Here is a 27,792-nt window from a genome sequence, read left to right as displayed (position 1 = left end):
CAGCATCTTAAGAGGACAAATCAGTTAACAATGAAGGTAAGAACACATGAGCCTTCTAAAGGACACTACTACAGGATCCTTCCTAACTGTTACTGGCATGGTTCACTGAGCAGCTTAATCACACAGTGAAACATGCACTGGGGTCATAAAAGAATCCTACAACAAACTTCAGACTCTTAACACAAATATTCATTTGATCGGCCCAACCTCATAACCAACAGCCATTGTGGACCTTGAGCTGTCCATTTTACTGCCATAAATACTGGTGCAGCATGATCTAATTTCCTATTGGGAAAAATGTGGAATTTTGACATTTTCTTGTCAGAAAGCTGTGTTTATCTTGCAGATATAAATAATTATATAGAGAATAACATGCAGCAGGAAATATTAGAGAACAATGTGATATAGCACATGGGACCCAAACAGCATTCGTAATCACTAAAGCTTTCTCCCTGGCCATTTTCTATAATTACAATACTGGATTATAATCTCAACAGAAGCAGCTTGCAATGCAGTAAAGTCCAAAATTACTGTGGTGCACACCAAATGATTCAGTTCCTGGTAGTTCGTCATCTGATACTGATATGTGTTGTTGGCAAAATTAAATCCTAAAGAATTGAATAAGACCATCAGAATATGCCTGTGTATGTTGACAATTCCAGGACGAAATAATTACAGTTTCTTACTACATGTTACTATAAAGGATATTTTCCAATTTTGTCACCCGTGGGAAGCTCTATGTACCAGCGAGTTCATAGGAATTCAGCCACATGTTACTCAGTGTTATTCTAGGCTGAGAAGATCTCTCACAGCACAAGACTCCCATTAGGTGTGTCTCCCAATGGACTTAAAGTCAGAAAGGTATCCTTTGTATGCAGCACACATTTATTTACTTGATCCTGTATGTTACATCAATTCACCTCATACGCCATTATTTTGAAATAAGTTGAATTATATTAAAGTCAATTTTACAGTGTGCATCTCCATATTCATCTGCTGAAAAAGCACTTAAGAATTTGGGAATATACCCCCTTGCGATATTCAATTCATGAACATTTTCAAAGTGCATGTGGTGGTAAGTGTGTGCTGGGTGTGAGAACTCCTAAAATTGTATTTCTATCATGTCCAAAGCGTGTTTGTTCAATGGTGACAGCATTACAAATCCATGTTCAGGTACTACAATAACAAAAATTTACAAAATTGGTATCAAATTCCTAGATTCACAGTGTGCCATGAAAAGATGAGTAACCCAGTTTGGCTGTTTCAATAAATAGCAACATCTGCAGTACATATCTATTGTGATTTATGTATTCAAACACAGCACAAGAGTCATCGACTGAGAACCTTTCCAGATTATTGCAGAAAACATTGCATGAATGTGCTCCCATTAACAGTTAAAGACATTGCCAAAATGAGCATCAAGCAAGCACACTTATGTTATACTGATGCATTCCACAGCCTCATCACTTATTCCTATTATACCATGTCAAGATCAATAATTCAAGATCATTAAAACAATCATTCAAGATCAAAATTGTAAGGATGACTTTTCCACTTTCCATTTTAAAAGCACTTTATGTAACTACCTTCAAATTTAAATGAAATGAGATCTCCTTACGCTTAAATATTTTCTCTGATCACAATACCCCCCATGTTTAGTTTAAAGATTGACTTAATTTACAGAAATATCACAGAATATCACACCATGGTATAATAAAATCTTTATAAAGCTCAAACACATCGTGTCTCATTACAGAATCTCATGCCCTTACTTCATGTCTGAGAGCTCAACACAATGTTTCTGACCTGCAGTATCGTTTAGATGCTGGCATGACTGTGATACCAGCTTTCTGAATTCTCTTCAACTTCTTGATTTCTTCTTCATCTTTCCTCTCCCATTTTGCATCTTCTCTGGATACTCTGTGCCCTGAGTCTTCAGCCACACAAACTTGTAAATGCTTCTTAGGACTCCCAACATCCCCAGTAAGAGCTGGTTCACATTTCACTGCTGCCTTGGTATCATCAATGCCTTGAACTTCAGTAAATGTAGATGATGGCTGGCTAAGCTTTTCATCTTTATAGAATTCTTCATTTTGTTCCTCTTCTATAGTCTCTGGGTGACTATGACTAATGAGTTATATATATAAATATTAAGGTAAAAAAGTTGTAGATCTTACACAAACCTCCAACTTACATTGTTAGCACACACCATTTTTGCCCTTCTTTAGGATATCATTTATCTATAATTACAGACAGTGGAAACCTTTCCAAAGGGATTGCTTTAAGCATTCTATGTTATTACCTTAGAAGCAAGCAGTTAAGGTAGAAGCTATGTGAAACTCAACAACAATTTTTTCACAGCAATATTTTCACAATGGTCTGTAGTACCAACTAGATTTGGAAGTTTCAGGTTGAAGGCTCCTCTATGAAGGAATGTTGTTGAGACTATCACACTCACCTCCTCGTTGACCAACATCTTAACATTGAGCATGCCTTTTTCTCACAAACCAGGATTACAGAATATAACCAGAGATAATGGGAACTGCAGATGCTGGAGATTCCAAGATAATAAAATGTGAGGCTGGATGAACACAGCAGGCCAAGCAGCATCTCAGGAGCACAAAAGCTGACGTTTCGGGCCTAGACCCTTCATCAGAGAGGGGGATGGGGGGAGGGAACTGGAATAAATAGGGAGAGAGGGGGAGGCGGACCGAAGATGGAGAGTAAAGAAGATAGGTGGAGAGGGTGTAGGTGGGGAGGTAGGGAGGGGATAGGTCAGTCTAGGGAAGTCGGACAGGTCAAGGAGGTGGGATGAGGTTAGTAGGTAGCTGGGGGTGCGGCTTGGGGTGGGAGGAAGGGATGGGTGAGAGGAAGAACCGGTTAGGGAGGCAGAGACAGGTTGGACTGGTTTTGGGATGCAGTGGGTGGGGGGGAAGAGCTGGGCTGGTTGTGTGGTGCAGTGGGGGGAGGGGATGAACTGGGCTGGTTTAGGGATGCAGTAGGGGAAGGGGAGATTTTGAAACTGGTGAAGTCCACATTGATACCATATGGCTGCAGGGTTCCCAGGCGGAATATGAGTTGCTGTTCCTGCAACCTTCGGGTGGCATCATTGTGGCAGTGCAGGAGGCCCATGATGGACATGTCACACACCACCCTACCAACCTCCGGATACAACGCATTATCCTCCGACACTTCCGCCATTTACAATCCGACCCCACCACCCAAGACATTTTTCCATCCCCTCCCCTGTCTGCTTTCCGGAGAGACCACTCTCTCCGTGACTCCCTTGTTCGCTCCACACTGCCCTCCAACCCCACCACACCCGGCACCTTCCCCTGCAACCGCAGGAAATGCTACACTTGTCCCCACACCTCCTCCCTCACCCCCATCCCAGGCCCCAAGATGACATTCCACATTAAACAGAGGTTCACCTGCACATCTGCCAATGTGGTATACTGCATCCACTGTACCCGGTGCGGCTTCCTCTACATTGGGGAAACCAAGCGGAGGCTTGGGGACCGCTTTGCAGAACACCTCCGCTCAGTTCGCAACAAACAACTGCACCTCCCAGTCGCAAACCATTTCCACTCCCCCTCCCATTCTCTTGATGACATGTCCATCATGGGCCTCCTGCACTGCCACAATGATGCCACCCGAAGGTTGCAGGAACAGCAACTCATATTCCGCCTGGGAACCCTGCAGCCATATGGTATCAATGTGGACTTCACCAGTTTCAAAATCTCCCCTTCCCCTACTGCATCCCTAAACCAGCCCAGTTCATCCCCTCCCCCCACTGCACCACACAACCAGCCCAGCTCTTCCCCCCCACCCACTGCATCCCAAAACCAGTCCAACCTGTCTCTGCCTCCCTAACCGGTTCTTCCTCTCACCCATCCCTTCCTCCCACCCCAAGCCGCACCCCCAGCTACCTACTAACCTCATCCCACCTCCTTGACCTGTCCGTCTTCCCTGGACTGACCTATCCCCTCCCTACCTCCCCACCTACACCCTCTCCACCTATCTTCTTTACTCTCCATCTTCGGTCCGCCTCCCCCTCTCTCCCTATTTATTCCAGTTCCCTCCCCCCATCCCCCTCTCTGATGAAGGGTCTAGGCCCGAAACGTCAGCTTTTGTGCTCCTGAGATGCTGCTTGGCCTGCTGTGTTCATCCAGCCTCACATTTTATTATCTTACAGAATATAACCACACGTTTTACAACAATGCCCATTCAGCAGCCTGCTCATGTAATCATTGCTGGACTATTACCAAATACAGTCACTTGGTTCCCTTAATTGCATTTCAAATGAAAGGTGAATTTGTATCCGAATTCATGATGATGGTAACAAGTCCATTTTCATTGGACAAAAATGTAAGATGTTGTCTGCTGGGAACTAACAGACAGCAACTGGCATTGCTAGAACTAGGCATACTGTCCAACTAATAAAATCATCAAATGAACAACAAAAACCATTTGTAATCATATCAAAATGTTGAAATGTATAATTGAATCACATTGTAATAGCTCCACAAGTGGATAGATTAGAATTAAATTTTATTATCATGCAAATTGATTTGTGAATCCTGCTTAGCACCAGTAATTCACAACACATGACCTAATGATAGCACCTACCTGAACGGTCGCTCTGTTGCTATAGGTGAGGTAGTGTTACTCCAGCTTTTCCGATAATTTTCTCCTCGCTCTGCCCGTTTCTTCCGAAGAGGTGCTGGCATATAGGCTGTATGGTTGCTCTTGTTGGGTAGGTATTGGTTAAATGGCAAGGATGACTTGGGTTCACTGTAGGAAGTCCGTCTTACCGACATGTCGTCTCGTTTCATGTCAGGTGCCTTCTGTGTTACATCTGATTCAGAGTCACTGCCACGACCTTTCAGAGCACGCAAAAGAATGGAGTCAGAAAATGACACAACACCTTTCAGTAATGTGCACATAAATTTGCACGAATGGTGCTAGTCCAAAGGTTAGCTGTCTCCTTTTCACCTGCAGCTTGCCAGACCTCATGATCCATATAGTCCTGAGCCTCCATCCAGAACCTGCCTCTTCACACTCGGGGAAATGTAGAACCAGGACTGTTCTTTTTCCTGATTTTCTCTTGCCATCTAGAATCAAGTGGTGAGGGAATGATGTCAGGAAGCAGGATAATCCTAACTTCCTTACAGTGACTGAAAGAGTCTTAATGAAAACTATCCTCTGATCCCCTACAGTATAGCACATTGGAGAATACCTGAAATTGGCCCTTTTTCAGGATACTAGTTCGAAAAATGGCTCTTGTCAAAATATTGTAACATACATCATGGAGTCACAGGTATATTCTACATATGAACTTTTGTTTTTCTCTCTGAACTATATTTTAAATCTTTGTACAGATCAATAAGCTCTGTACAAAACTTTTACTCAGACCATCACTACGTTGGTGAGAAGGAACATTGTCCTGAATGAGAATACTAAGTATTAACACTAAGTAATATCTAAGTATGTTCGAAGCATTATTTTCCAAACGGCATGTTTTTACTGCTATTCAAATTTGCTGACTGTTTCATACAGAGAGCTGTTTTCTTTGTTAGTCTGTTCTAATGGTCAAAAATGAAACGTCCCACTCCCAATCCCTCATTTACACAACATCTCCAGAAATACTATCCAGGGCAAGGCTGTAATATGCTCTATTTCCCAAACTAACTCTAAGTGTATGTTTTCTTAAATTACAATTGGTGAGTTTACACACTTTGTAATTATATTTCCACTTTAAAAAGGGTCACTGACACTGGGTAGCACAGTGGCTCATCACTGCTGCCTCAGAGAGTCAGGGACCCGCATTCGATTCCAGCCTCAGGCTGTGTTGTTTACTCTCATAGTCCACCAAGGTTAGGTGGATTGGCCACGTTGAATTTCCATCAGTGTCCAAGGATGTGCGTGCCAAGTGGATTAGCCAGGGGAAAAGCAGGGTTACAGGGTAGGGTAAGTCTGGGTGGCAGGGTCGATGCGGACTTTATGGGCCAAATGGCCTGCTTCAACACTCTAGGGATTCTATAATTTCTGGTGTGGGTGTTTTCTCCTCTTCCGTCTATGACTTTTAGTGAAGGTACAATGTTCTTGTAAAGCACAAAAAACATTACAATTGAGTTGCTTTCTTTCTTATCTCTGGCAATTTAATCAGTTATAGTTATTGTCAAATATCACCTTTCATAGATAAGGTTTGCATGTATATCACATTAAATTGGTCAATTATCCTTCAGCATACATCAATGTAAAGCAGTTTAGCTTTGTAACAACACACGCTCATAGTATAACTTGTACCAGCTTGTCCAAATACAGTTTAACAAAGCAGTACGAAACTACTGCCAGGAAACTGTCGTACATTACTTCAGTGTCATTCTTGTTTCCAAATAACTGGAGCCCAATATGAAATAACGTGTAAAATCTGTAATATTAATAAAGGCATCAGTCTACCAATTAAAACAGCATTCTGATGGCACTCAGCAGATCTCCATGTACATGTACAGGTTTCCATGCTCAAGGCAATAAGTGTCCAAAGAGCAATACACGAGGTGCCCGTATGGCCAAGATGTGCTTGTTCCCTGTCACTCTCCATTCGAGTGGTGAGCTACAGGTTCATGTAACTACACACATCTTGGCAGATTTACCCAGTGCACCAAAGGTTGTAAACAATCTGAAATTTACTACAACTGCTGAATTTGCACATAGCTGATACCCAGGACATTCCTCATGACCTACCGTCACTGCTTCCTCTAAATATCACCTCTGGGGATGGTGTCTGCTGTGACCGTGATCCAAACGAATCCAGACTATCAAATGAATCGTCCCTGGTATGTCTGGGAGGTGACAGGGAGTCACTGCGTTCAGAGTCCCAGCTATCAATGTAGCCACTGTCACGGATGCTTCTTTTTGGACTGTCTGTATCGTCCATCTCCTGGTGACAGGCAGAACATGTCATATCACATTAAGATTGACCGGGATTTTTAATAAGTTACTTACCCCAATCTTCAATGGTTAAAACAAGGAAACAAAATCACCAACTCAAACATCATATTCCATTTGTGTACTATGGTCCAGAGAAGTAGATAAAATAAAGATTACACTGGCTGTGTTTGGTCTAGCTGTGCATTTTCCAACTTTGACGTTCTTCTAATGAAATATCCTCTTGTTTTCAAATTGCTCTCCAATTAGGGGCAATCGATCTTGCACTCCCCCATGTCTAGGACCCTGCCCCTGGCCATTCCCAGCACAGAGCAACAACTTGCAAATTGCAGTGTGACGAAGTCTGTTCTCAACTTGCCAGTGAAATGAAATTCTTGGATTAAGGAAAAGTAGCTTTCAGAGGCAATCAGCAATTAAAAAAATGTAAAAGCTTTTCCTCTTCCCTTAAAAAGAACTCGCTCCAGTGCTTTGCTGCTTGCCAACAATTGGCTTTGAAGGCTATGAACGCAGTTGCATCTGACCCGCATGGTTGGAACAGTGAGAACAATTGCTGCCTTTCACAGACCCTGATTATAAATTCTTTCCAAGGCAAGAAGCCCATACTAAACACTGAAACTCTAGCCCAAGGAAAGGTCAATGGCAGCCATCCTACATTACACTCAATCCACTGCCTTGTCTCAATTAAAAATTACTTCAACGTTAATTGTTACAGCAAAGAACTGATCGACAGATGCATGCTCAGGAGAGCGCAGTTTCACTTTTCAAACGTCTCCATTAATTGTTACAATTTAATCACGATATTTTCCAGGACTGAAATAAAAGTTACATCTGATATCTCGCCACAGAATTAACACTGGTAACATGTTAACAAGATATTCAGAAACAGCACACGATTGGAATACAGTGGTGTTTTTGTTCACTTCAGTACTCCTATCACATGGCTCAATGATTTAGTCCTTTTCAGATTTTGTTAGTCATTCTTTACCTCACCAATTGATTTTAATGCTTAAATTAAGAATGTTGAGAGTGAACTAAGAATGCAGGGATTGAGTACAGCAAGTGATGAAATGATATTTTTGTAAACGTATGAAATATTCAAAATGTCTCACACTGTGCCTATTTTAAAAGCAGTGAATGAAGGCAGTTATTGTCAAATTCAGTTAGACAGTAACGACAGTGAAACTTTCCCTCTCTCACCAGTTATGGGGAAAGCCTCTGACAAAAATGACATAAAAAATATGGAATTAAAAACTGGGACATCACTGGAGGTATTTATCACACAGGTTTAAAAACAATTACTTAACATTTTTAATGACTTTATTGTGCTAGTCCCTTGGTTACATTTGTAATGTTTAGAATGAATTTATAATGAATCCATCAAGCAAGCATTAGTACAGTAATATCACTAAGCATAATTTACATACGAAATTTCTTTTCCTGCTTAATATTAACCAAATACAAGGTTGATGTTTTTCTTAATTCCTACTTTTTCCACATTGTATTAATAATAACAGAAGTGAAAATGAGCATTTTGGGGGTTAAAGTTAACCGTCATATACATTAATTGCAACAATGTTGGCAAATGAAACTGAAAATATATTACCTTCTGGATCTGAGATAACAAGCCTTCAAATTCTTTCAGGTTCAGTGTCGGCCCACTGTAGGATGTGCAGCTGTTTGCTGTTTTTCCTAACCAATAAATAGTGATCAAAACCTGAGGGGTATAATAATGTTAGTGAATGACAATGCAGAATACTTTCATTGGGAAAAAAACTGTATTTCTAAAAATAGTTATTGCTAAATGAAGAGTATTTTCAATGATATACAAGACAGAATTTAATGAGGGTAGTGACCAGAGAGGTCAGGGAGAGCTGCATTTATCACCAAACTGGCTCCAGCAGCCTTTGAGAACCCAGGACTCCTGCTGAGCAGTGACCCCAAGGACAAGGTCGTTTAGGTGCAGTTTTGTTGTCAGATATGGGTGTTCTCTCTCATTCTTTCACGGTATGTGGTCATCTACTGGCAAGGACAGCATTTGTTGCTTATCCCTAGCTGCTTTTGTGAAGGCTGCAATGAACTCTTCTTAAAGCACTGCAGTCCATGAAGGGTACATACACCCACAATGCTTCTGTGAAAGGAGTTGCAGGATTTTGGCCTAGTGACTGGAAAGGAATGGCAGTATATTTCCAAATCTTTTTGCTGTGTGGCTTGTAGGGGATCTTGCAAATGGCAGTGTTCCCATGCACCTGTTACCCTTACCCTTCTAGCTAGGGTTAGGACGTTGTAGACAAAGGAACCTGAGTGATTTTCTGTAGTACCTCTTGTAGATGGGACACACTACTGCCAATGGATGTTTTATTGGATAGGATGCCAATCAAATAGGCTGCTTTACAAAGTGACCCACCATCCAGGATTTGATGAGGAAGGGTCACTGGATCCAAAACATTAACTCTGAATTTTTCTTCACAAATACTGCCAAGTCTGCTGAGCTTTTCCTGCAATTTCTGTTTTTGTTCAGTATTTTCTGGGATTGACCTGGAGTTTGGCTTGCCGGGCCACATCCCAGGCCTGGGATTCCAGGGATGCCATTTGTCCTGGTATCTCAGGGCAGAAGTGAGGAGAGTGCTCAAGGCCTCGACTTGTCACTGCCCAATCAATCATCACTGGTGTCTGTCCAATCCAGAACTGGGAAAGTGTCTTGCCAAGAGAAAATAGTGCATTAATATCCAGCACTATGCTCTTCCTGACATCACTATTTCACCAGCTGGATGGTTGGGGTCAAGGAAGTGTAGAGTTGGGGGAGCAGGGCCTCCAGGGGCAGGGGGAACTTTGAAATCAGGCATGGTGGTGGTAGTAGATAACATAGTGTGGAGCTGAAGGAACACAGCAGGCCAGGCAGCATCAGAGAAACAGAAAAGCTGATGTTTCAGGTTGGGACCCTTCTTCAGAAAATTGCAGTGGTTCAATTTGAGGTAAATCATTTTGGTACACAGAACATGGGGAGACAGTGTACAATAAAGTGTACTATTCTAAAGGTTCTGCAGGAGCAGAGACACCTGGGTGCAAAAATACATGAGGTATTAAAGATGGCAGGATAGGTAGAGAGATATTACCACTGCATTCTAGGATTCATTAATAGGAGCTTTGAGTGCGAGATCTAAGAGGTTAAAGAAGACACTGGTTAGATCATTGCTGAAATAATGAATATGGTTCTGGATGCCACACTTTAGGAAGGTTGTGAATGCTTTGGAGATGGTGAAGAAGAGGTTTACAAGAATGGTTCCATGATGAGAAGCTTCAACTATGAGGATAAATTGGAAGGATTTGGGCTGTTTTCCTTGGACAAGAGGAGGCTAAAATGACATTTGATAGAAGCTTTCAAAATCAGTACAGGACACCATAAATAAGAGAAACTATTCCCGCTCATAAAAGGATGGTGAACTGGGGGCACAAGAAGCAAACGTGAAGTCAGGAAAAAACTTTTTCACACTGCCAGTAGTTAGGGAAAAGAATGGAAATGATTTGTGGCATTAATGAGAGTATTGGATGATTAATACAGCAATCAATCATCAACCATTCACATAACAACTATGTCCAGCGTTATAGATTAAGGGCAGAAGTCAAATTGCTCAGAGAGCTGATCTAGACACGACAGGCTGAATGGCCTCCTTCTGTATGCTAAGTATTCTATAAGCGTGTGAAGAGAGGACTGAGATGTCACAGTTCAAATGGTGCATCTTTGACCCACTTCATCCTTGAGTACTGGATGATTTTCATGCTGCCCCTTGCTATCCTTCACCTCACAGACAGCCTTCCAGGTGTCCTCCAGGTCCCAACACAGATCTGAGATACAACTTTAAGGGGTGGCCTTATGATGCACAGTCCCTTTAAATTGCGCAGTCAGCTTTTCTGTTTCTAGCTCAGCACATTTTTCCAGTGCCAGGACTCTATCGCCAGCAAGTTCAAAAGACACTCACAGGAGGTTATATGCAAGTCGCCAGCTTTCACTGGGCCAACTGTAGAAGGCATGAAAAGCATGTGAATTTCAGTAAATTGGAGACACAGGATTAATTCATGTTGATTTATATGACACTTGTATTTAAATTACAAGAAAGTGGGATAAGAAATGTACCAATGAGCTTCCCACTGCTAATGGGCAAGTTTCTAGTTTTGTTGCCTTCCTGCTGTTGACTTGATCACCTATAATTTCTGATGCCGAGACTCTGACACACAGCCTGCAGCACACTTCTGCCTGCCACCCACCAGCTTGCCCACTCCAGCAGGATCTAGTCCAATGTCTCTACCTCGACACACATCAGCTGGAACAAAGTAGGCATTAAGTATACTATTGTACAGTACCCTCCCTTTCAGATTCTTCATATACCCATGCATAGAACATAAGGGACAAACCAGTGCAATATCATCGATGCAATCACCTTGAAATAACTTTGTAGCACTAAATCAAACAGGCTGTTCATCTCAATTTTCATAGAAAAGTGTATATATAAGACACTTACATTTTTCATTTTCCTGCCGAAATCTGATACCCTGAATTAATAAAACAGATAAGATAGTTAATGTATGCCATTACTCTCTTACTAATGAATTTGCTTACGATACAGTATTTTTAAAAAATTGAGCTGCAAAAATAAACAGGACAAAATAGGAGATAAACAGGAGGTTTTGGGCGTCTTGAAAAACATTAAGGTAGCTAAGTCCCCAGGGCTTATGGGATCTATCCCAGGATACTGACGAAGGCAAGGGAGGGGATTGCTAGGGTCTTAGCACATCTTTAAACACTGACAAGGTATCAGAACCTGGAGAATAGCCAATGCTGTTCCTTTGTTTAAGAAGGGCAACAGGGAAAATCCAAGAAATTATAGGCTGTTGAGCCTTACAGCAGTGGTAAGGAAATTATTGGAGAAGATTCTTATGGACAGGATTCTCTCACATTTGGACAAGAATGGATTTATTAGAAATAGTCAGCATGGCTTTGTCCAGTGGGGTGGGGTTCTTGTCTAACAAATTTGATTGAGTTTTTTGAGGAAGTGATGACAATGATTTATAATGCTAGGTCAGTGGATGTTGTCTACATTGACTTTACTAAAGCATTTGACAAGGCCCGTCATGGTGGGCCGGTCCAGATGATTAAGTCGCACAGAATCCATGGTGTATTAACAAACTGGACACAAAACTGGCATGGTCATAAAAGGCAGAGGGTAGTTGTGGACAGGTGTTTTTTCTGTGTGGAGGCCTGTAACCAATGGTGTTCTGCAAGGATCAGTCCTCAGACATGTTGTTTGTAATTTATATAAATGATGTGGATGAAAATTTAAGTGGTCTGCTTAGTCATTTTGCAGACAAAAGTTGGTGAAGTTGTGAATACTGAGGCAGGTTGTCAAAGGATACAGCAGAATGTAGATCAATTGTCAAGCTGGGTGGAGAAATGGCAGATCGAGTTTAAACCGGAGAAATATGAAGTGACATGTTTTGGGAGGTTAAATGCAAGAGTAGATGATACAGTTCAAATTATAATTCGTTACTTATATTTATTACTATCATATATTCATGTAATAAATGAACCAATATGGTTTTCTTATCGTGATCTTCTTGAGTTAGCCTTTGGCCCTTCTCTTGAAATGTTATATTGTTTCTTTTCCCTCTGTCTGGCCTGATACCGCCTAGCTGGATTTCAGATATGAGGCATTTGTTAACAAAGCCCGTTGAGAATTCCTGTGGAAATTGTTTACGGAGCGTGCTATGCGAATACAGAACTCATTGCGTGAAGGAGCCAATGATGTAAATATTAGTTATGTTTAAAGGGAAGCTAGACGAATACACATGGGGGAAGGAATGGAAGGGCAATTTGTTAATGGGAAAAGGGGTAGGTTGTCGAATATCAGCACTGGCACAGTCCAGTTGGACTGGGTGGCCTGTTGCCTAACTGCGAATGTGACATAATATTATGAATTTGCCATCAGGTTTGGGCTATTTTTCTTTAAATACAGTTATAATATCAATATTTCCTATGAATGATTATACATTTGAAAACAGAAACATGAATGGCAGTTTTGTTCTAATTTTTTTAGTTAATAAATGTTGCTGTATTAAAGACGCAGTAGCAAGAGATTAACTATTATTTCTACCACAGTGTGCAGTTTTCTTATGAATTCCAGCTTAACCTCGAGGAGGCTACTGTATTCAGAATGATGTCCAGACCCAGAACAAAGTTTTATGTTTAGTTTAAAAACACGAGTACATTTTCATTTCAGTATCTAACAATATGGCACTTTTTTGTTGATTTAACAAGGTGCTGCACAGAAGGTTAATACATAAGGTAAGATCACATGGCTTAGGGTTAGTTTATTAGCTTGGATAGAGGACTGGCTAAATCAATAGAAAGCCGAGAGTCAGCATAAATGGTCCTTTTCTGGTTGGCAGGATGTAATTGGTCGGGTACCACAGTGATCAATCCTCAGGCCCCAACTATTTAAAATCCATATTAATGGCTTGGATGCAGGCATAGAATGTACTACAGCCAAATTTGCATTTGGCACTAAAATAGGTGTGCAAGTTAGTTGCAATGAAGAAATAAGAAAGTTACAAATGGATATGAATAGGTTGGGTGAATGGGCCAAAGTTAGGCAGGTGAAGTTTAACATATATAGATGTGAGGTTATCCACTTTGATCGGAGGAATAGAAAGGTGCCTAATTTATAAATGGAGAGAAACTTCAGAGTGCTTCAGTGCTGTGGGATCTGGGTGTCCTCATGTATAGCTCAGAGAAGTTAGTATGTAGGTACAGCAGATAATAAAGAAAGCAAATGGCATTTTGCTATTTATTTCTAGAGGAATGGAGTACAAGTGTAGTGAAGGACTGGTGCCATGAATTAGTGAGACCACACCAACAGCAGTGATTTTAGTCCTGCTACTTGAGAAGGGATTATAGTTTTTTTTAACTGCATTGGAGGCAGTTTGGAGGAGTCTCACTAGGCTTAATACAATGACTGGATCCACCAGTGAACATCGCCTTCTGGCCTTCTCTAGCAAAGGCCATGCTTTGTACTTTCAGTCTGCAGAGCAATTGGCCTCTAATGGGCCAGCAGTTCAATGAGGCAGGACTTCTTGCTGGAGTTGGAGGTAAGTCCGACCTCATATGAATTAAGTGATTAGCCAGTCAAGCAGAGATAGACTTGTCCCATAAATTTCCACAAGGAACTCCTAAAGTTCAGCCCCAAGTTACAATTGTCTTCAAATATGAAAGTGTTCATTAGTTAAGATGAGAAAAAATCTTCGTTAGTAAGGAGGTGGTTTGAAGATGGCTGATAAACATAATTTGCATTCTGCAGTCTCTGCCGCACAAGAGGGCAGGTAGTGGAGGGTCATGAGTTTTTGGGAGGTTTGTACATTCTCCCAAAACATTGACTTTGCCTCTCCAGAAGCAAATTTCTTGATCTGTTCAGAGACTTCCGAAGACAGCCATCCCCAAATTTATTGGTCACAAGCTAGGGATGCTAATGGGTTGGCAAGGATGTTTGACCTTTTCAGAGATGTGTTGAAATCATCAGTAAGACATCTTAGCTGTTCTTCTGGGAATTTGTTACCAATGGCTGATTTCTAAGTAAACCAGTCACTTGGGAATCTGCTACCTGATGTATAAATAAAAGCTCAGACCCGCAGAGTGGGTTTTGAGTGATTAGCACCTCAGGTTAAACTCCCTGCCAGCTATGTCCCTCTAATGAGAGAGGGATTCGCTGCAGCCATGGTGCTTTTCAATAGTGGCTGTGTTGGCTCAGGCTAGGATGGTGTTGCTGGTTGTCTTTCTTGCCAGTGAATTCAGTGGATCTTGTGAATGCACCATGATGATACTTGCCCAGTCCTTTGAGGTGCCTGCTGTCAGTTGTCTAAGTCTCTGAAGCATGTTGGAGGACAAGGATGACAGCTTGCCAGAAAACCAAGACTAGATTAGTCTCAGTCTTAAATGTCCTTCTCTTCAATCACCTAAAGGCTAAGCTGTTACAATAAAGGTAATGGTGAATTTTGAATGTCATCAAGGGAAAATGCCCAAATTATGGAAAATGGTTTGCCTGTGCTGTGGCAGCTTGTTCGAAGAGGACTTCAGTTTTCCAGATGTTTAGTGAAAAGTCCATTTATCCAGATGCTTCAGAGAAGGTGATGACAATCAACTAGAGCTTAGTTTCTGAGTGAGAGCACAAAAGTCTCAGCTGCATACCGGTGACCTGACTGAAGCTGACTTTGTTTTTGGATTGAAGTGGGTAGACCAGTTGCCCAACTCTTCTGCGAATTATCCCCACGTCTGGAAGGTAGTTTGCTGGAGGTAAGGTGTGGTATTGCACTTAGGAAGATGGAGGAGACGGTTGGTACATTGATGGAACCTTATTTGATCCCAGTCTCCACTAAGATAGGGCACATGTTAGTTCCATTGATGTAAATAAGAACATAAGAACTAGGAGCAGCAGTAGGCCATCCGGCCCCTCAAGCCTGCCCTGCCATTTGATAAGATCATGGCTGATCTTTTTGAGACTCAGCTCCACTTACCCACCACTCACCATAACCTTTAATTCCTTTACTGTTCAAAAGGTTTTCTAGCCTTGCCTTAAAAACATTCAGCGAGGTAGCTTCAACCGCTTCAGTAGGCAGGGAATTCCACAGGTTCACAACCCTTTGGGTGAAGAAGTACCTCCTGACCTCAGTCTTACATCTGCTTCCCTTTATTCTGAGGCGATCCCCTCTAGTCCTAGTTTCACCTGCTAGCAGAAACAACCTTCCTGCCTCCACTTTATCTATTCCCTTCATAATCTCTTATGTTTCTACAAGATCTCCCCTCATTCTTCTGAATTCCAATGAATATTAGCTCAGCCTACTGAGTCTGTCCTCATAATACAACCCTCTCAACTCTGGACTCAACCGAGTGAATCTCCTCTGCACACCCTCCAGTGCTAGTATATCTCTTCTCAGGTAAGGAGACCAAAACTGCACACAGTACTCCAGGTGTGGCCTCACCAGGACACTATACAGCTGCAGCATAGCCTCCCTGTTTTTAAACTCCATCCCTCTAGCAATGGCAGACAAAATTCCATTTGCCTTTTTAATCACCTGCTGCACCTGCAATCCTACTTTTAGCGATTCATGCACAAGGACAACCAAGTCCCTCTGCACAGCAGCGTGCTGCAATTTTTTACCATTTAAAACATAGTCCATTTTGCTGTTATTCCTACCAAAATGGATGATCTCACACTTATCAACATTGCATTCCATCTGCCAGACCTTTGCCCACTCACTTAGACTATCCATATCCCTCTGCAGACTTTCAGTGTCTTCTGCACACTTTGCTCTACCACTCACCTTAGTGTCATCTGCAAATTTTAACACACCACACTTAGTTCCCAACTCCAAATCATCTCTGTAAATTGTAAACAATTGCAGTCCCAACACAAATCATGGCTTGCAATGGGATAATGCATAAAGAGAAAATGTCACACTGACCGTGTACTATACAAATAGCAGAACTGCCATTCAACCTCAATATTGTTCAAATGCATTGTACTCCTACTGGATATTACTTTAAATAGAAAGCAGTCTATTGGTCTGTTTGAAGTAGAAATAAGAGGTGGAAAAGCAGTTTATCTTGGCCCTTAAACTGTGAAGGAAGCTGATCCATAAAACACTGAGTAAAGTGTTGTGACAGTTTTCATTGCATAGATAGCTTCAAACAGATTTTTTTTTCTGAAGACAAAGGGTCATCTCAAAGAACTGAACAACAGCTTCTGTCCTGGTTAAGTGGGATTAATTAGCTAATGTTACATAGAAACATGAAAAGATTCTTTATGATTTGCAAATGTAGCAAGATTTTTCTTCCAAGATTCTTCTAAGCTTTCTCTTATTTTTGAGATTGTGATGGAAAATAATCCCATGGCTTCTGGCAGGCCACCTCAGCGCAGTCATTTATCATATGAATATTGGAAAATTGTGGAAGTTTTCGCACAGTTCATCCTATTCCCATACTTACATTAAATCCATACAGAATGGTTGACATTTTTCTTCCTTTACCCTAATGGTGTTGAAGTAACTGTAGCATTCCCACCATCATCCAGTTTAGATAAATTAACCCAATATAAAGAACCAATCCCACTTGGGGTCCAAACGATGTTACCTCCAGATAACACCCAAGAGACTGCTAAGCCATGGGTGGAATTCTTGACTACATACAGATTTCATAAAAGAGGATGAAATATTTTATCTGTTAACTTTATCAATTAAATCAATGTGAGCAGAAAGCAAAATGTCCTCCTTTTATTTATGCAGGTTTCTTTTGCTAAAATTAGCAACAAAGATACATTTTTTCTTCAAAGTAGGAATGATTTTGAATGATTCACGTCTTCTTCACAGCAGGCTTCTGTGCTTTGCAAGGAATGCTATGAAAGAATTCTTATGCATTTCATACATTGAGGGTTTTAAATATTAGAACTAATATTCTTTAATTCATTGCATATATCCTGGTTGCCATCTCTCCCAGTAGTCTGAAACCATTAAATGCAGCTGTAATAATGAGGTTACTTGGCATCTCCCCAGGACAATGGAGTATAATGGGAGTAGTGCCAAATTGCATCCTTCACAGTGAATGAGTTAACTGAATGGCTAAAGAGACTAATGAAGTGTAGAAATGCTGTGTTATTGCATTCTAGCTCAATTATGTAACTGCTCTGCTTTTCTTGTTTTGTCTGTTGATTAATAACTGCATTCCGACATAAAGGAAATTCAATCAGCTTCTGATTCCAGAGACACCGTTTAAACATCAAATTCAAGCACACAGTCCAATCAATCTATAAAGTTGTCCTTACTAAATTATCAGGATCGCTCAAAGTTGGGCCAGGTCTCTCACAAACCAGTCCAGCAGCAGCCTGACATAATCATACTAATAGAAAATACAAACGATCTAAATTCCTGCATCACTATCACGTCTGTTCCACCAATCAGACAATGGCAAATCAGCATACCGTTAATGTGGAGCAACACTAATGTCATCAACATTGACGCACAGCTTCAGGTCAAACATAGAGATGACAATTCCTTTCTGATCACTGCTTACCAGGCCTCCACAACTGATTTGGTGCTCCTTCATTTTGAACACAAGAAGCACAGGGCGTAGCAGTAATACAACATATTGTTACGATTTCCAATGAGGCCAACAATGTTATAATAGGACAAGATTTCATATCTTAAGATATTTACTTCTACAAACTGAAAGTTCTTGTGGCTAAGCATTGTTTTTATAGGAAACGTATACTTTAAACCACCAAGCAAAACTTTTAACACAACCTGAAAAATCCACTATCAGTTATACATTAAACTGACTTTTGAATTATCCTAGAGTAATTCCAACATGACGTTTAGCACCCAAGGATTTACTTCCAATACAACAACAACTAAAACAGAAGTTTCTGGAAAAGCTCAGTAGGTCTGGCAGCATCTGTGAAGAAAAAATCAGAGTTAATGTTTCAGGTCTGGTGACCCTTCCTCAGAACTAATGGTAACTGGGAAATCGTCAGTTTGTATGCAGAAAATACGAAGGGTGCGGTAGGGAATAAACGATAGGATAGAGCCTAAAGAGAGAGACTAATAGTTGGACAGGCTAAAATTAAAAGAATTGATAACGATCAGGCTGGGAGGGTGAGTAGCTGTTAATGGGGACTATTAGTGACTAACAACAGGGTGTGTGAAATGGCAGGCTGTGTGGTAACAAGGCCTGGTGTGTGGGGCGGGGAGGCTAGGGCATGGGAGAGTTTAGGCCCTAAAATTATTGAACTCAATATTGAGTCCAGATGGCTGCAGGGTCCCCAGGCAGAAAATAAAGTGTTTTTCTTCCAGCTTGTGTTCAACTTCGCTGGAACACTGCAGCAAGGCAGGGACAGAGATGTTGGCCAGGGAACAGGGTAGTGTATTAAAGTGGCAGGTAACAGGTAGCTCAGGGTCTTTTTTGCGAGCAGAATGTAGATATTGTGCAAAGTGGTCACCCAGTCTACGCTTCGTTTCCCCAATGTAGAGGAGACCACATTGTGAGCAGCAAATGCAGTAGGCTAGTTTCTGGGGACTGCAGGAGAAGTGTTGCTTCACCCGGAAGGTATGTTTGGGCCCTTGGGTACTGGGGAAGAAGGAGGTGAATGGGCAGGTTTTGCACCTTCACTAGTTACAGGGTAGTGTTCCTTAGGGCTGTGGGGGAAGTGGGGTGTGTTGGGGGCGAAGGAAGTGTGGATTAGGGTGTCCAAGAGAGAACAGCCCCTGAGGAAAGCTGACAAGGAGGGGAGGGGAGGGGAGGGGAATATGCATTTGATGGTGGCATCTTGCTGGAGGTGGTGGAAATGGCATCTGATGATCTTCTGGGTGTGGATGCTGGTGGGATGGTAGGTAAGGACAAGGGGAACCCTATCGCTCCTGCGAGAGGGAAGAACAGTGGTGAGGGCGGAAGTGCAGGAAATGCATCGGACCCGGTTGAGGGCCCTGTCAATAACTGTGCTGGGGAATCCTCAGTTGAGGAAGTAGCTGGACATTTCAGACGCTCCCTTGTTGAAGTTAGCCTCATCTGAACATATACTTCAGAGACAGAGGAACTGAGTGAATGTACTCATTGAGTACATTTAAGACTGAGATAGATTGGTTCTTGATTATCAAGGGTTACAGGGAGAAAGCGGGAGAGTGGGGTTGGGGAACTTATCAGCCGTGATTGAATGGCAGAGCCGACTCGATGGGCCGAATAGCCTAATTTCTGCTCCTATGTCTTATGGTCTTATGGGATGGAGTCTTTACAGGAAACAGGATGTGAGGATGTATAGTCCAGGTAGCTGTGGGAGTCAGTGGGTTTATAGTAGAAGTTAGTGGCCAGTCTATCCCCAGAAATAGAAACAGAAATGTTGAGGAAGTGAACAGAGGAGTCAGAGGTAGACCAGATGAAACTGAGAGCAAGGTGGAAACTGGAAGTAAAATCGATCAACTTTTCCAATTCCGGACGAGAGAGGGATACAGCACTGATGATATTGTTGATATATCAGAGAAAAAGTTGTGGATGAGGGCCGGCATGGGACTGGAACAAGGCATGTTCATAGTAATCCATGAAGGGACAGGCATAACTAGGGCCCATGTGGGTACCCATGGCAACCCCTCTTACCTGAAGAAAATGAAAGGAGTTGAAAGAAGTTGTTGAGGGTGAGGACAAGCTTGGCCAAGCAGAGGAGGGTGGTGGTGAGTGGGAATTGTTTAGATCTTTTCTCCAGGAAGAAGCAAAGCCCTTCCTGTTGGGGAGTAGATGTGTAAATGAATTGCACATCCATGGTAAAGAGGAGGCATTTGGAACAGGCAAACTGGAGGTTTTGAAACCGGCGTAAGGCTTCTGAAGAATCATGGATGTACGTGGGCAGGGATTGGACAGGGGGAGAAAAGACAGAGCAGGAAGAGATGAATTCTGTGGGGCAGGAACAGGCTGAAACAATGGGTCTGCCTGGCAGTCCTGTTTGTGGATTTATTTCCAACCTTGACTGTTCTCAGTCTGGAAACTTCTCACTTCAGAAATATCTTTCACAGTGGAGTTTTCCTGAATAAGTACATATTTCAGGCTTGTTTTAACTCTCATGAATTTGGTCTTTCCCATCTTTACACAAATAGCCACCCACGTTGTTGCATGCTGACCAACAGAGACCTTTGGCCTCTGGCTGCTGTCTCTTTCTCTCCCGGAACAATAATACTGTCTTGAGTTTTTGGGGATATCTTGGAAAAACTTCCATTTCAAAGCCCATTCCCACGGCAACATAAAGCATACAGAAATTGTATTGAGGTAAAAATACTGATGAGCATCCTTTATTCATCGTGACATTAAATAATCCTGCTAAATCACAACTGTTTACAATGCAACATTTTCAACACTGTTCTGAGGCATCAGAGACTCATGGTATATCCACCATCTGCACACAGGCTGTTACCATTGTCTATAAATGTAAACACCTTGGATCTTTCTCCCAGTAAAACAATTTGGACCGTCTTTTATCTCTAACAGCCAAATCACCCACACTAACTATCGGGCAGACTTCACAACAGGTCGCAAGATCTACTTCATTTTACATAATTTGAAGTCATAGTCCCAAAACATAAGAACATTATTTTACAATTATGACAGTACCCAGTGGGGACTTTGATGTCTATGACTATGACTATCTCAGGAGTGTCATCTCAGCCATGATAAATGAATTGGTTTAAGACGGACAATAGGATCCTCATTTGGACTGCAAATGCACAGAGACCAGTTGGGTAAATGGTTCTTTTCTCTGAGCCAAACTTCAGCCAGACTGGGGTAAGGTAAAAGCATCAACTCAAGGGAATGGCTTCCATGCATCATCCTTACTAAGCTAAATGTTGCAAATTTTTATTAAATTTTTTTCATTATTCATCCCTAATTACCCAAGGTGGTGTTGAGCCACCTTCTTCAATTGTTATAATCCATCTGGTAGAGTTCTTGAATCTTGACTCCGGGACAAAGAAGAAAATGAAGCATATTTCCCAATCAGGATGCTATGTGATGTAAAAGAAAACTTGAAAATTGTTATGTTGTGTATACATATTGCCCTTGTTCATCCAGATGGTAGAGGTCCTGAGTTTAGAAGGTGATGCCAAAAGGAGCCTTGGTTAGTTGCAGTAGGATATTTTGCATCTGATTCACACTGAAGCCACAGTGCACTGGTGGTGGAGAACATACAGCCATAGAATCATACAGTACAAAAACGGGCAAACTGCTAGTTGCGGTCCCAATTATGCAGGTTGTCTTGTTTCTTGAGTCTACTGGAGTTGCACTCATCCAGACAAATGGAAAACTTTCTATCATTATCCTGACGTATGCCTTATAAACAGTCAAAAGGCTTTGTGGAATCTAGAAATGAGTTACTTACCACTGATCTGCTATTGTAGTACCTGTATATATGTTTCCCATCCAATTAAGCTTCTGGTCAGCAGTGACCCCCAGAATGATCATGCCATTAAAGGTAAAGGTGAGGTTGTTTGACTTTTCTAATTTTGGGGGTATAAGAACATATAAGAATACAGGAGTAAAGAATTTGCCTTTCAATTTAACCTGTCAAGCCTGTACAAAAAAGTTTTTTCAAAGAAATCTCGTTCCATTCTTCTAAAATTCAGGAACAATCAGTTGACTTAATTGCATCTCACAGAACAATTCTGTCTCGCAGGAGCAAGTCTAGTGGAGCTTTGTTGCTCCAGGTAAGATAATAGCCTCTGGTATTGGAGGAAGCATATTAGCATGGATAACAGATTGATTAAATTAAAAGAAAGAACTGTGGATGCTGCAGATCTGAAACAAAAACCGAAGTTGCTGGAGAAACTCAGAAGATCTGGCAGTATCCGTGTAAAGAAAGCAGAGCTAATGCTTCGAGTCTGGTGACTCTTCATCAGAACTCTTCATCACAAAAAGCTGGCACGCAAACTCAGCGTGCAACAGGGGAAGAAAATGGAAGGTTGGCCTTTATTTCAAATGGAATGAAATATAAAAATAAGAGGTCTTGCTAAAATGATACAAGCTGCAACGAGACCACAGATAGAACTCTGTGAGCACTTATAGTCCCTTATCTAGAAAAGCAATGGAGGCAGACAGGAGGAGTATCCTAGGTATGGAGGGATTTTCTTTCGAGGAGAAGTTAAGTAGGTTGAACTTGTACTTACTGGAGCTCTGAAGAATGAGAGGTGACCTCACCGAAACATGAGATTTGTAGGAAGCTCGGCTGAGTATCTGTGGAGACGTTGTTCCCTGTTGCAGCAGAGTCTAGGGCTGGAGGGCATAATCTCAGAGTAAGGAGCCACCCATTTAAAACGGAGATGAGGAAGAATTTTTTGTCTCAGAAAGTTTGGAATCTTTAGAATTCTTTACCACAAAGGGGTGGTGATTAAGCATATTGCGAGACATGGATTGACCAGCAGTGGTCCACAGGGATTGGTTCTGGGTCCTCTTCTGTTTGTGACTTATACAAATGAAATGATTTGGATGCAAATGTGGAAGGCATGGTCAGTACATTTGCGGAAGACACCAAATTTGGTGGCATAGTAGACAGTGAAGAGGGTTTGCTAAGATTAATGGCAGCTGGAGTTCAATCTGGATAAATGCATGGTATTTGCATTCTGGTACAACAAACAAGGACAGGGTTTATACAGTTAATAGTAGTGCCTTAGGAAGTGTTGTAGAACAGAGGAAGCTAGGGGTGCAGGTACATAATTCTTTGAAGTTTATGTCACATATAGGCAAGTTGGTTGCTTGCCTTCATTATTCAGTCCTTTGAGTATGGAAGTTAGAAAGTCAAGTTGAGGTTGTACAGGACATTGGTGAGGCCTATTCTGGAATACTGCATGCCAGTTCTGGTTGTCCAGTTATAAGAAGGAAATTATCAAGCTGGAGAGCGTTCACAAGAGGTTTACCAGGACGTTGCCAGGTATGGGAGGTTTGAGTTATAAAGAAAGGGTGGATAGGCTGGGACTATTTTCACTGAAGAATAGGAGGTTGAAAAGCAACCTGATAGAAGTTTACGAAATAATGAGAGGTATAGGTAGAGTTAATGGTAGGCTTCTCCCTCGGATGGGGAATTTCAAGACGAGGGGACACATTTTTAAGGTGAGAGGACAGACATTTAAAAAAGATATAAAAGGTAAATGTTTTAGAAAGAGGTTGTATCACATGTGGAATGAACTTCTTGAGGAACTGGTGTTTGTGGGTACAATTACAATGTTTAAAAGACATGAGATAGCAGGAACTGCCGATGCCGGAGAATCTGAGATAACAAGGTATACAGCTGGATGAACACAGCAGGCCAAGCAGCATCAGAGGAGAAGGAAAGCTGACATTTCAGGCTTAGACCCTTCCTCAGAAATGGAGGAGGGAAAGGGGGGTCTGAAATAAATAGGGAGAGAGGGGGAGGCGGATAGAAGATGAATAAAGGAGAAGATAGATGGAGAGGAGACAAATAGGTCAAAGAGTAGGGGATGGAGCCAGTAAAGGTGAGTGTAAGTGGGGAGTTAGGGAGGGGATAGGTTGGTCCAGGGAGGACGGACAGGTCAAGGAGGTGGGATGAGGTTGGTAGGTAGGACATGGGGGTGGGGCTTGAGGTGGGAGGAAGGACAGGTTAGGGAGGCAGGGACGAGCTTGGCTGGCTTTGAGATGCGGTAGGGGGAGGGGAGATTTTGAAACTTGTGAAGTCCAAACTGATACCATTGGGCTGCAGGGTTCCCAAGTGGAATATGAGTTGCTGTTTCTGCAACCTTTGAGTGGCATCGTTGTGGCACTGCAGGAGGCCCAGGATGGACACGTCCTCCAAGGAGTGGGAGAGGGAATTGAAATGGTTCACGACTGGGAGGTGCAGTTGTTTGTTGCAAACCGAGCGTAAGTGTTCCACAAAGCGGTGCCCAAATCTCCACTTGGTTTCCCCAATGTAGAGGAGGCCACATCAGGAGCAGCAGATACAGTACACTGCATTAGCACATGTGTGGGTGAACATTTGTTTGATGTGAAGTGTCTTCTTGGGACCTGGGATGGGGGTGAGGGGGTGAGATGTAGGGGCAGGTGTAGCACGTCCTATGGTTGCAGGGAAAAGTGCCGGGGCTGGTAGGTCTGGTGGGGAGTGTGGAGCAGACAAGGGAGTCACAGAGAGAGTGGTCCCTCTGGAAAGCAGATAAGGGTGGGGAGAGAAAAATGTCTTTGGTGGTGGGGTCGGATTGCAGATGGCCGAAGTTTCGGAGGATGATGCGTTGGATCCGGAGGTTGGTGGGGTGGTACATAAGGGCGAGGGGGATGCTGTTTTGGTTGTTATTGCGGGGAGGGGGCGTGAGGGATGAGTTGCGGGAAATGTGGGAGACACGGTCAAGGGCAGTTTTGAGCACTGTGGAGGGGAAATTGCATCGTTCAAAAACGAGGACATCTGAGATGTCTGGGAGAGGAATGTCTCATCTCTGGAGCAGATGCGGCAGAGTCGAAAGAATTGGGAATGCAGATGGCCTTTTTGCTGGGAGGTGGGTGGGAGGAGGTGCATTCTAGGTAGCTGTGGGAGTCGGTGGGCTTGAAATGGATATTGGTTTCTAGGTGGTTGCCAGAGATGGAAACAGAGAGGTCCAGGAAGAAGAGAGAGGTATCAGAGATGGTCCAGGTGAACTTAAGGTTGGGGTGGAAGGTGTTAGTGAATTGGATGAACTGCGCAAGCTCTTTGTGGAAGCTGAAGGTGGCCCCAATACAGTCATCAATGTAACGGAGGAACAGGTGGGGTTTAGGACCAGTGTAGGTACGGAAGAGGGATTGTTTCACATAATCTACAAAGAGGCAGGCATAGCTTGGGCCCATGTGGGTCCCCATGGCCACCCCCTTTGTCTGCAGTAAGTGGGAGGAATGGAAGGAGAAATTGTTAAGGGTGAGGACGAGCTCAGCTAAGCGGATGAGGGTGTCAGTGGCGGGGGACAGGTCGGGCCTGAGGGACAGGAAGAAGCAGAGGGCCTTTACTTTACATTTGCATTCCCCATGCAGATGGCCTAAAGGCCATCACTTCTTCATCCCCCCACCCCACGCTCCACCCCATTTCCTACCTACTAGCTTCATCTTGCCTCCTTGACCTATCCATCCGCTCTGGACCTATCCCCTCCCTGGCTCCTCACCTATACTCACCTTTACTGGCCTCAACCCCGCCTCTTTGACCTGTCTGTCTCCTCTCCGCCTGTCTTCTCCTTTATCCATCTTCTATCTGCCTTCTCCTCCCTCCCTATTTATTTCAGAATCCCCTTCCCCTCCCCCATTTCTGAAGTAGGGTCTAGACCCGAAACATCAGCCTTTCTGCTCCTCCAATGCTGCTTGGTCTGCTGTGTTCATCCAGCTCTACACATCATTTAAAAGAAATGAATAGGAAAGGTTTGGAGGGATATGGGCCAGGAGCAGGCAGGTGGGAGTAGTTTAGCTTGGGTTTATGTTTGGCATGGACTGGTGAGACTGAAGGGTCTGTTTCCATGCTGTACGACTCTACGACTGGAATGACAGATTTTTAATCGGAGCAAGGAATAAGGTTATGGGAAAAGGTAGGAAAGTGGAAATGAGAATCATCGGGTCCACCCAAGTGGAACAGATGGACCAAATGGCCTATTTCTACTCTTACAGTCTCAGAGGAAACAAATTAATTCCATTGAGTCACATACCTTCCTAGTGAGCACAGTGCCTCCCCAGCTCTCATCATACTTGTTGCCAAAGCATCGCCTCACCACTGCTCTTTGCCATCTCAGAGTAACCAAGCCCCATATCAGGAATGGCCAGACTTACATCACAGCCACTGTCTGGGCTTACCTTCCTATAGCGAACTGGCCACTGTCAATGCACTTCCTGCAATTGCCTGCAGTGCCTCCACCTTTTGGTGAGCTCGGCTTATGCGATGGCCAGGGTGTATGAATCCTCAAGCTGCTGTCTGCTTAGTCCATGATTTATGCTCCATCAGAAATGGCTTTTAGCTGTGCAACTGTCTTCTCTTCTCACACTGTCCAAGTGTGCTTCCGTACATCACCTTGCCAATGTAAATCAGCTCTGAAGAGAGCTCAAGTGGCTCACTAAACGTTTCAATTGATTACTTGCCAATCTCAGCTGCCTTGCTCTGCTTCCCAAGAAGGTGCTTCCACCAAAATTGTTGGGAGACTGGAACATTGGAAAACCAGTAATCTACTCACTGCTGCAAAGGTTTCTGTCTACCTGTATCTGTCTTGTGATGAAAGCTCAGCCCCAGGAGTAGAGAGTAAAAATTACAGATACACTTTTCCAAATGTGAAATTAGTAAATACCTCGACTCATAAAAAGTGATAGGCGTGCTGAACTCTTCCTCAAACAGAAATTGTTGCTAAAGGTATCAAGAGATACTGGTAAGTGATAGCCATGACCTTATGGAATACCAAAACAGTTGTTACATTGTCTATTTACATCCTTTTGTCGCCATAGTAATTCTCACAATCTCAGGAGATCCCAAAATATTTTACAACTAATAACACAGCTTTGAAGGGAAGTCACTGTTGTAATGTAGAAAATTTGGTCATTTAATTTGGCCACATTGTTGTTCCAGAAACAACAATGCAATAACATGATAATTTTTTTCATTTTAATGACATTGGGTGAAGGGATAAATATTAAGCAGGACAACAGGGTAAATTCCCCTTGCTCAGCTATGAAAGAAACCACCAGAGAGGACAGGAAGGGCCACAATCATCAATCTAAAAGAAGGCAGATGCATCTTTGGATCTTAGCAGTCACTAAGTACTGCACTCATGTGTCAACCTGGACTCTGTGCCCAGACTTGAACCTACTGCTTTTTAACTGAAAGGCAAGAATGTTAGTACCTGTGCCAAGACTTCCACCTTGTATATTTACACCTACTGTGTTCCTGGTTTTGTTAGTCAGACAAAACACTTGCTAGTTGTACAAAAACATTGGTTAAATCTTGGCAAGATCACTTGAAGAGAGGGGCCAAACTAAAAGCTATGGCTGGCAAGCCAAGTAGTCTCATTTCAGAAGACTGTTGAACTGTTACATAATTGACCCATGGCACTGTAAACAGTAAACCCGTAATTTGCATTTGAAACTTACCAGAAACGCACAAAATGTCATGAATAGTCTGAGTGTTAGATTTATAATCTTCCATATGGATGAGTAAATTGTTCTTCCCTACAATCTCTATTTCATTGGAGATGTGTAATTTAGGTATGAATGAATTAATCTATTTATGCCACCTATCTCTGAAAGGGGAAACTGCCCCTCCAGCAATACTTGTG

General features: G+C 42.5%; 1 protein-coding gene across 13 annotated transcripts in view; it reads right to left on the bottom strand.

Moving 5' to 3' along the window:
- The window catches only part of LOC125451149 (LIM and calponin homology domains-containing protein 1-like), a 375,919-nt gene that overhangs the window by 112,170 nt on the left and 235,957 nt on the right, over positions 1 to 27,792 (bottom strand). For 12 of the 13 annotated variants that reach the window (XM_048527931.2, XM_048527949.2, XM_048527976.2 and 9 more), the window contains exons 5-9: positions 11,469 to 11,499; positions 8,555 to 8,665; positions 6,748 to 6,943; positions 4,630 to 4,882; positions 1,807 to 2,127 (exon numbers count right to left, since the gene is read on the bottom strand). In XM_048527931.2, coding sequence (XP_048383888.1) covers positions 1,807 to 2,127; positions 4,630 to 4,882; positions 6,748 to 6,943; positions 8,555 to 8,665; positions 11,469 to 11,499 — 912 coding nt within the window. The remainder of the gene's footprint in view (positions 1 to 1,806; positions 2,128 to 4,629; positions 4,883 to 6,747; positions 6,944 to 8,554; positions 8,666 to 11,468; positions 11,500 to 27,792) is intronic. The other variant, XM_059647393.1, reaches the window with a different exon arrangement.

The sequence above is a fragment of the Stegostoma tigrinum genome, chromosome 1, assembly GCF_030684315.1.
Source record: "Stegostoma tigrinum isolate sSteTig4 chromosome 1, sSteTig4.hap1, whole genome shotgun sequence".
Lineage (NCBI taxonomy): Eukaryota > Metazoa > Chordata > Chondrichthyes > Orectolobiformes > Stegostomatidae > Stegostoma > Stegostoma tigrinum.
This window is presented reverse-complemented; position numbering and strand designations above follow the sequence as displayed.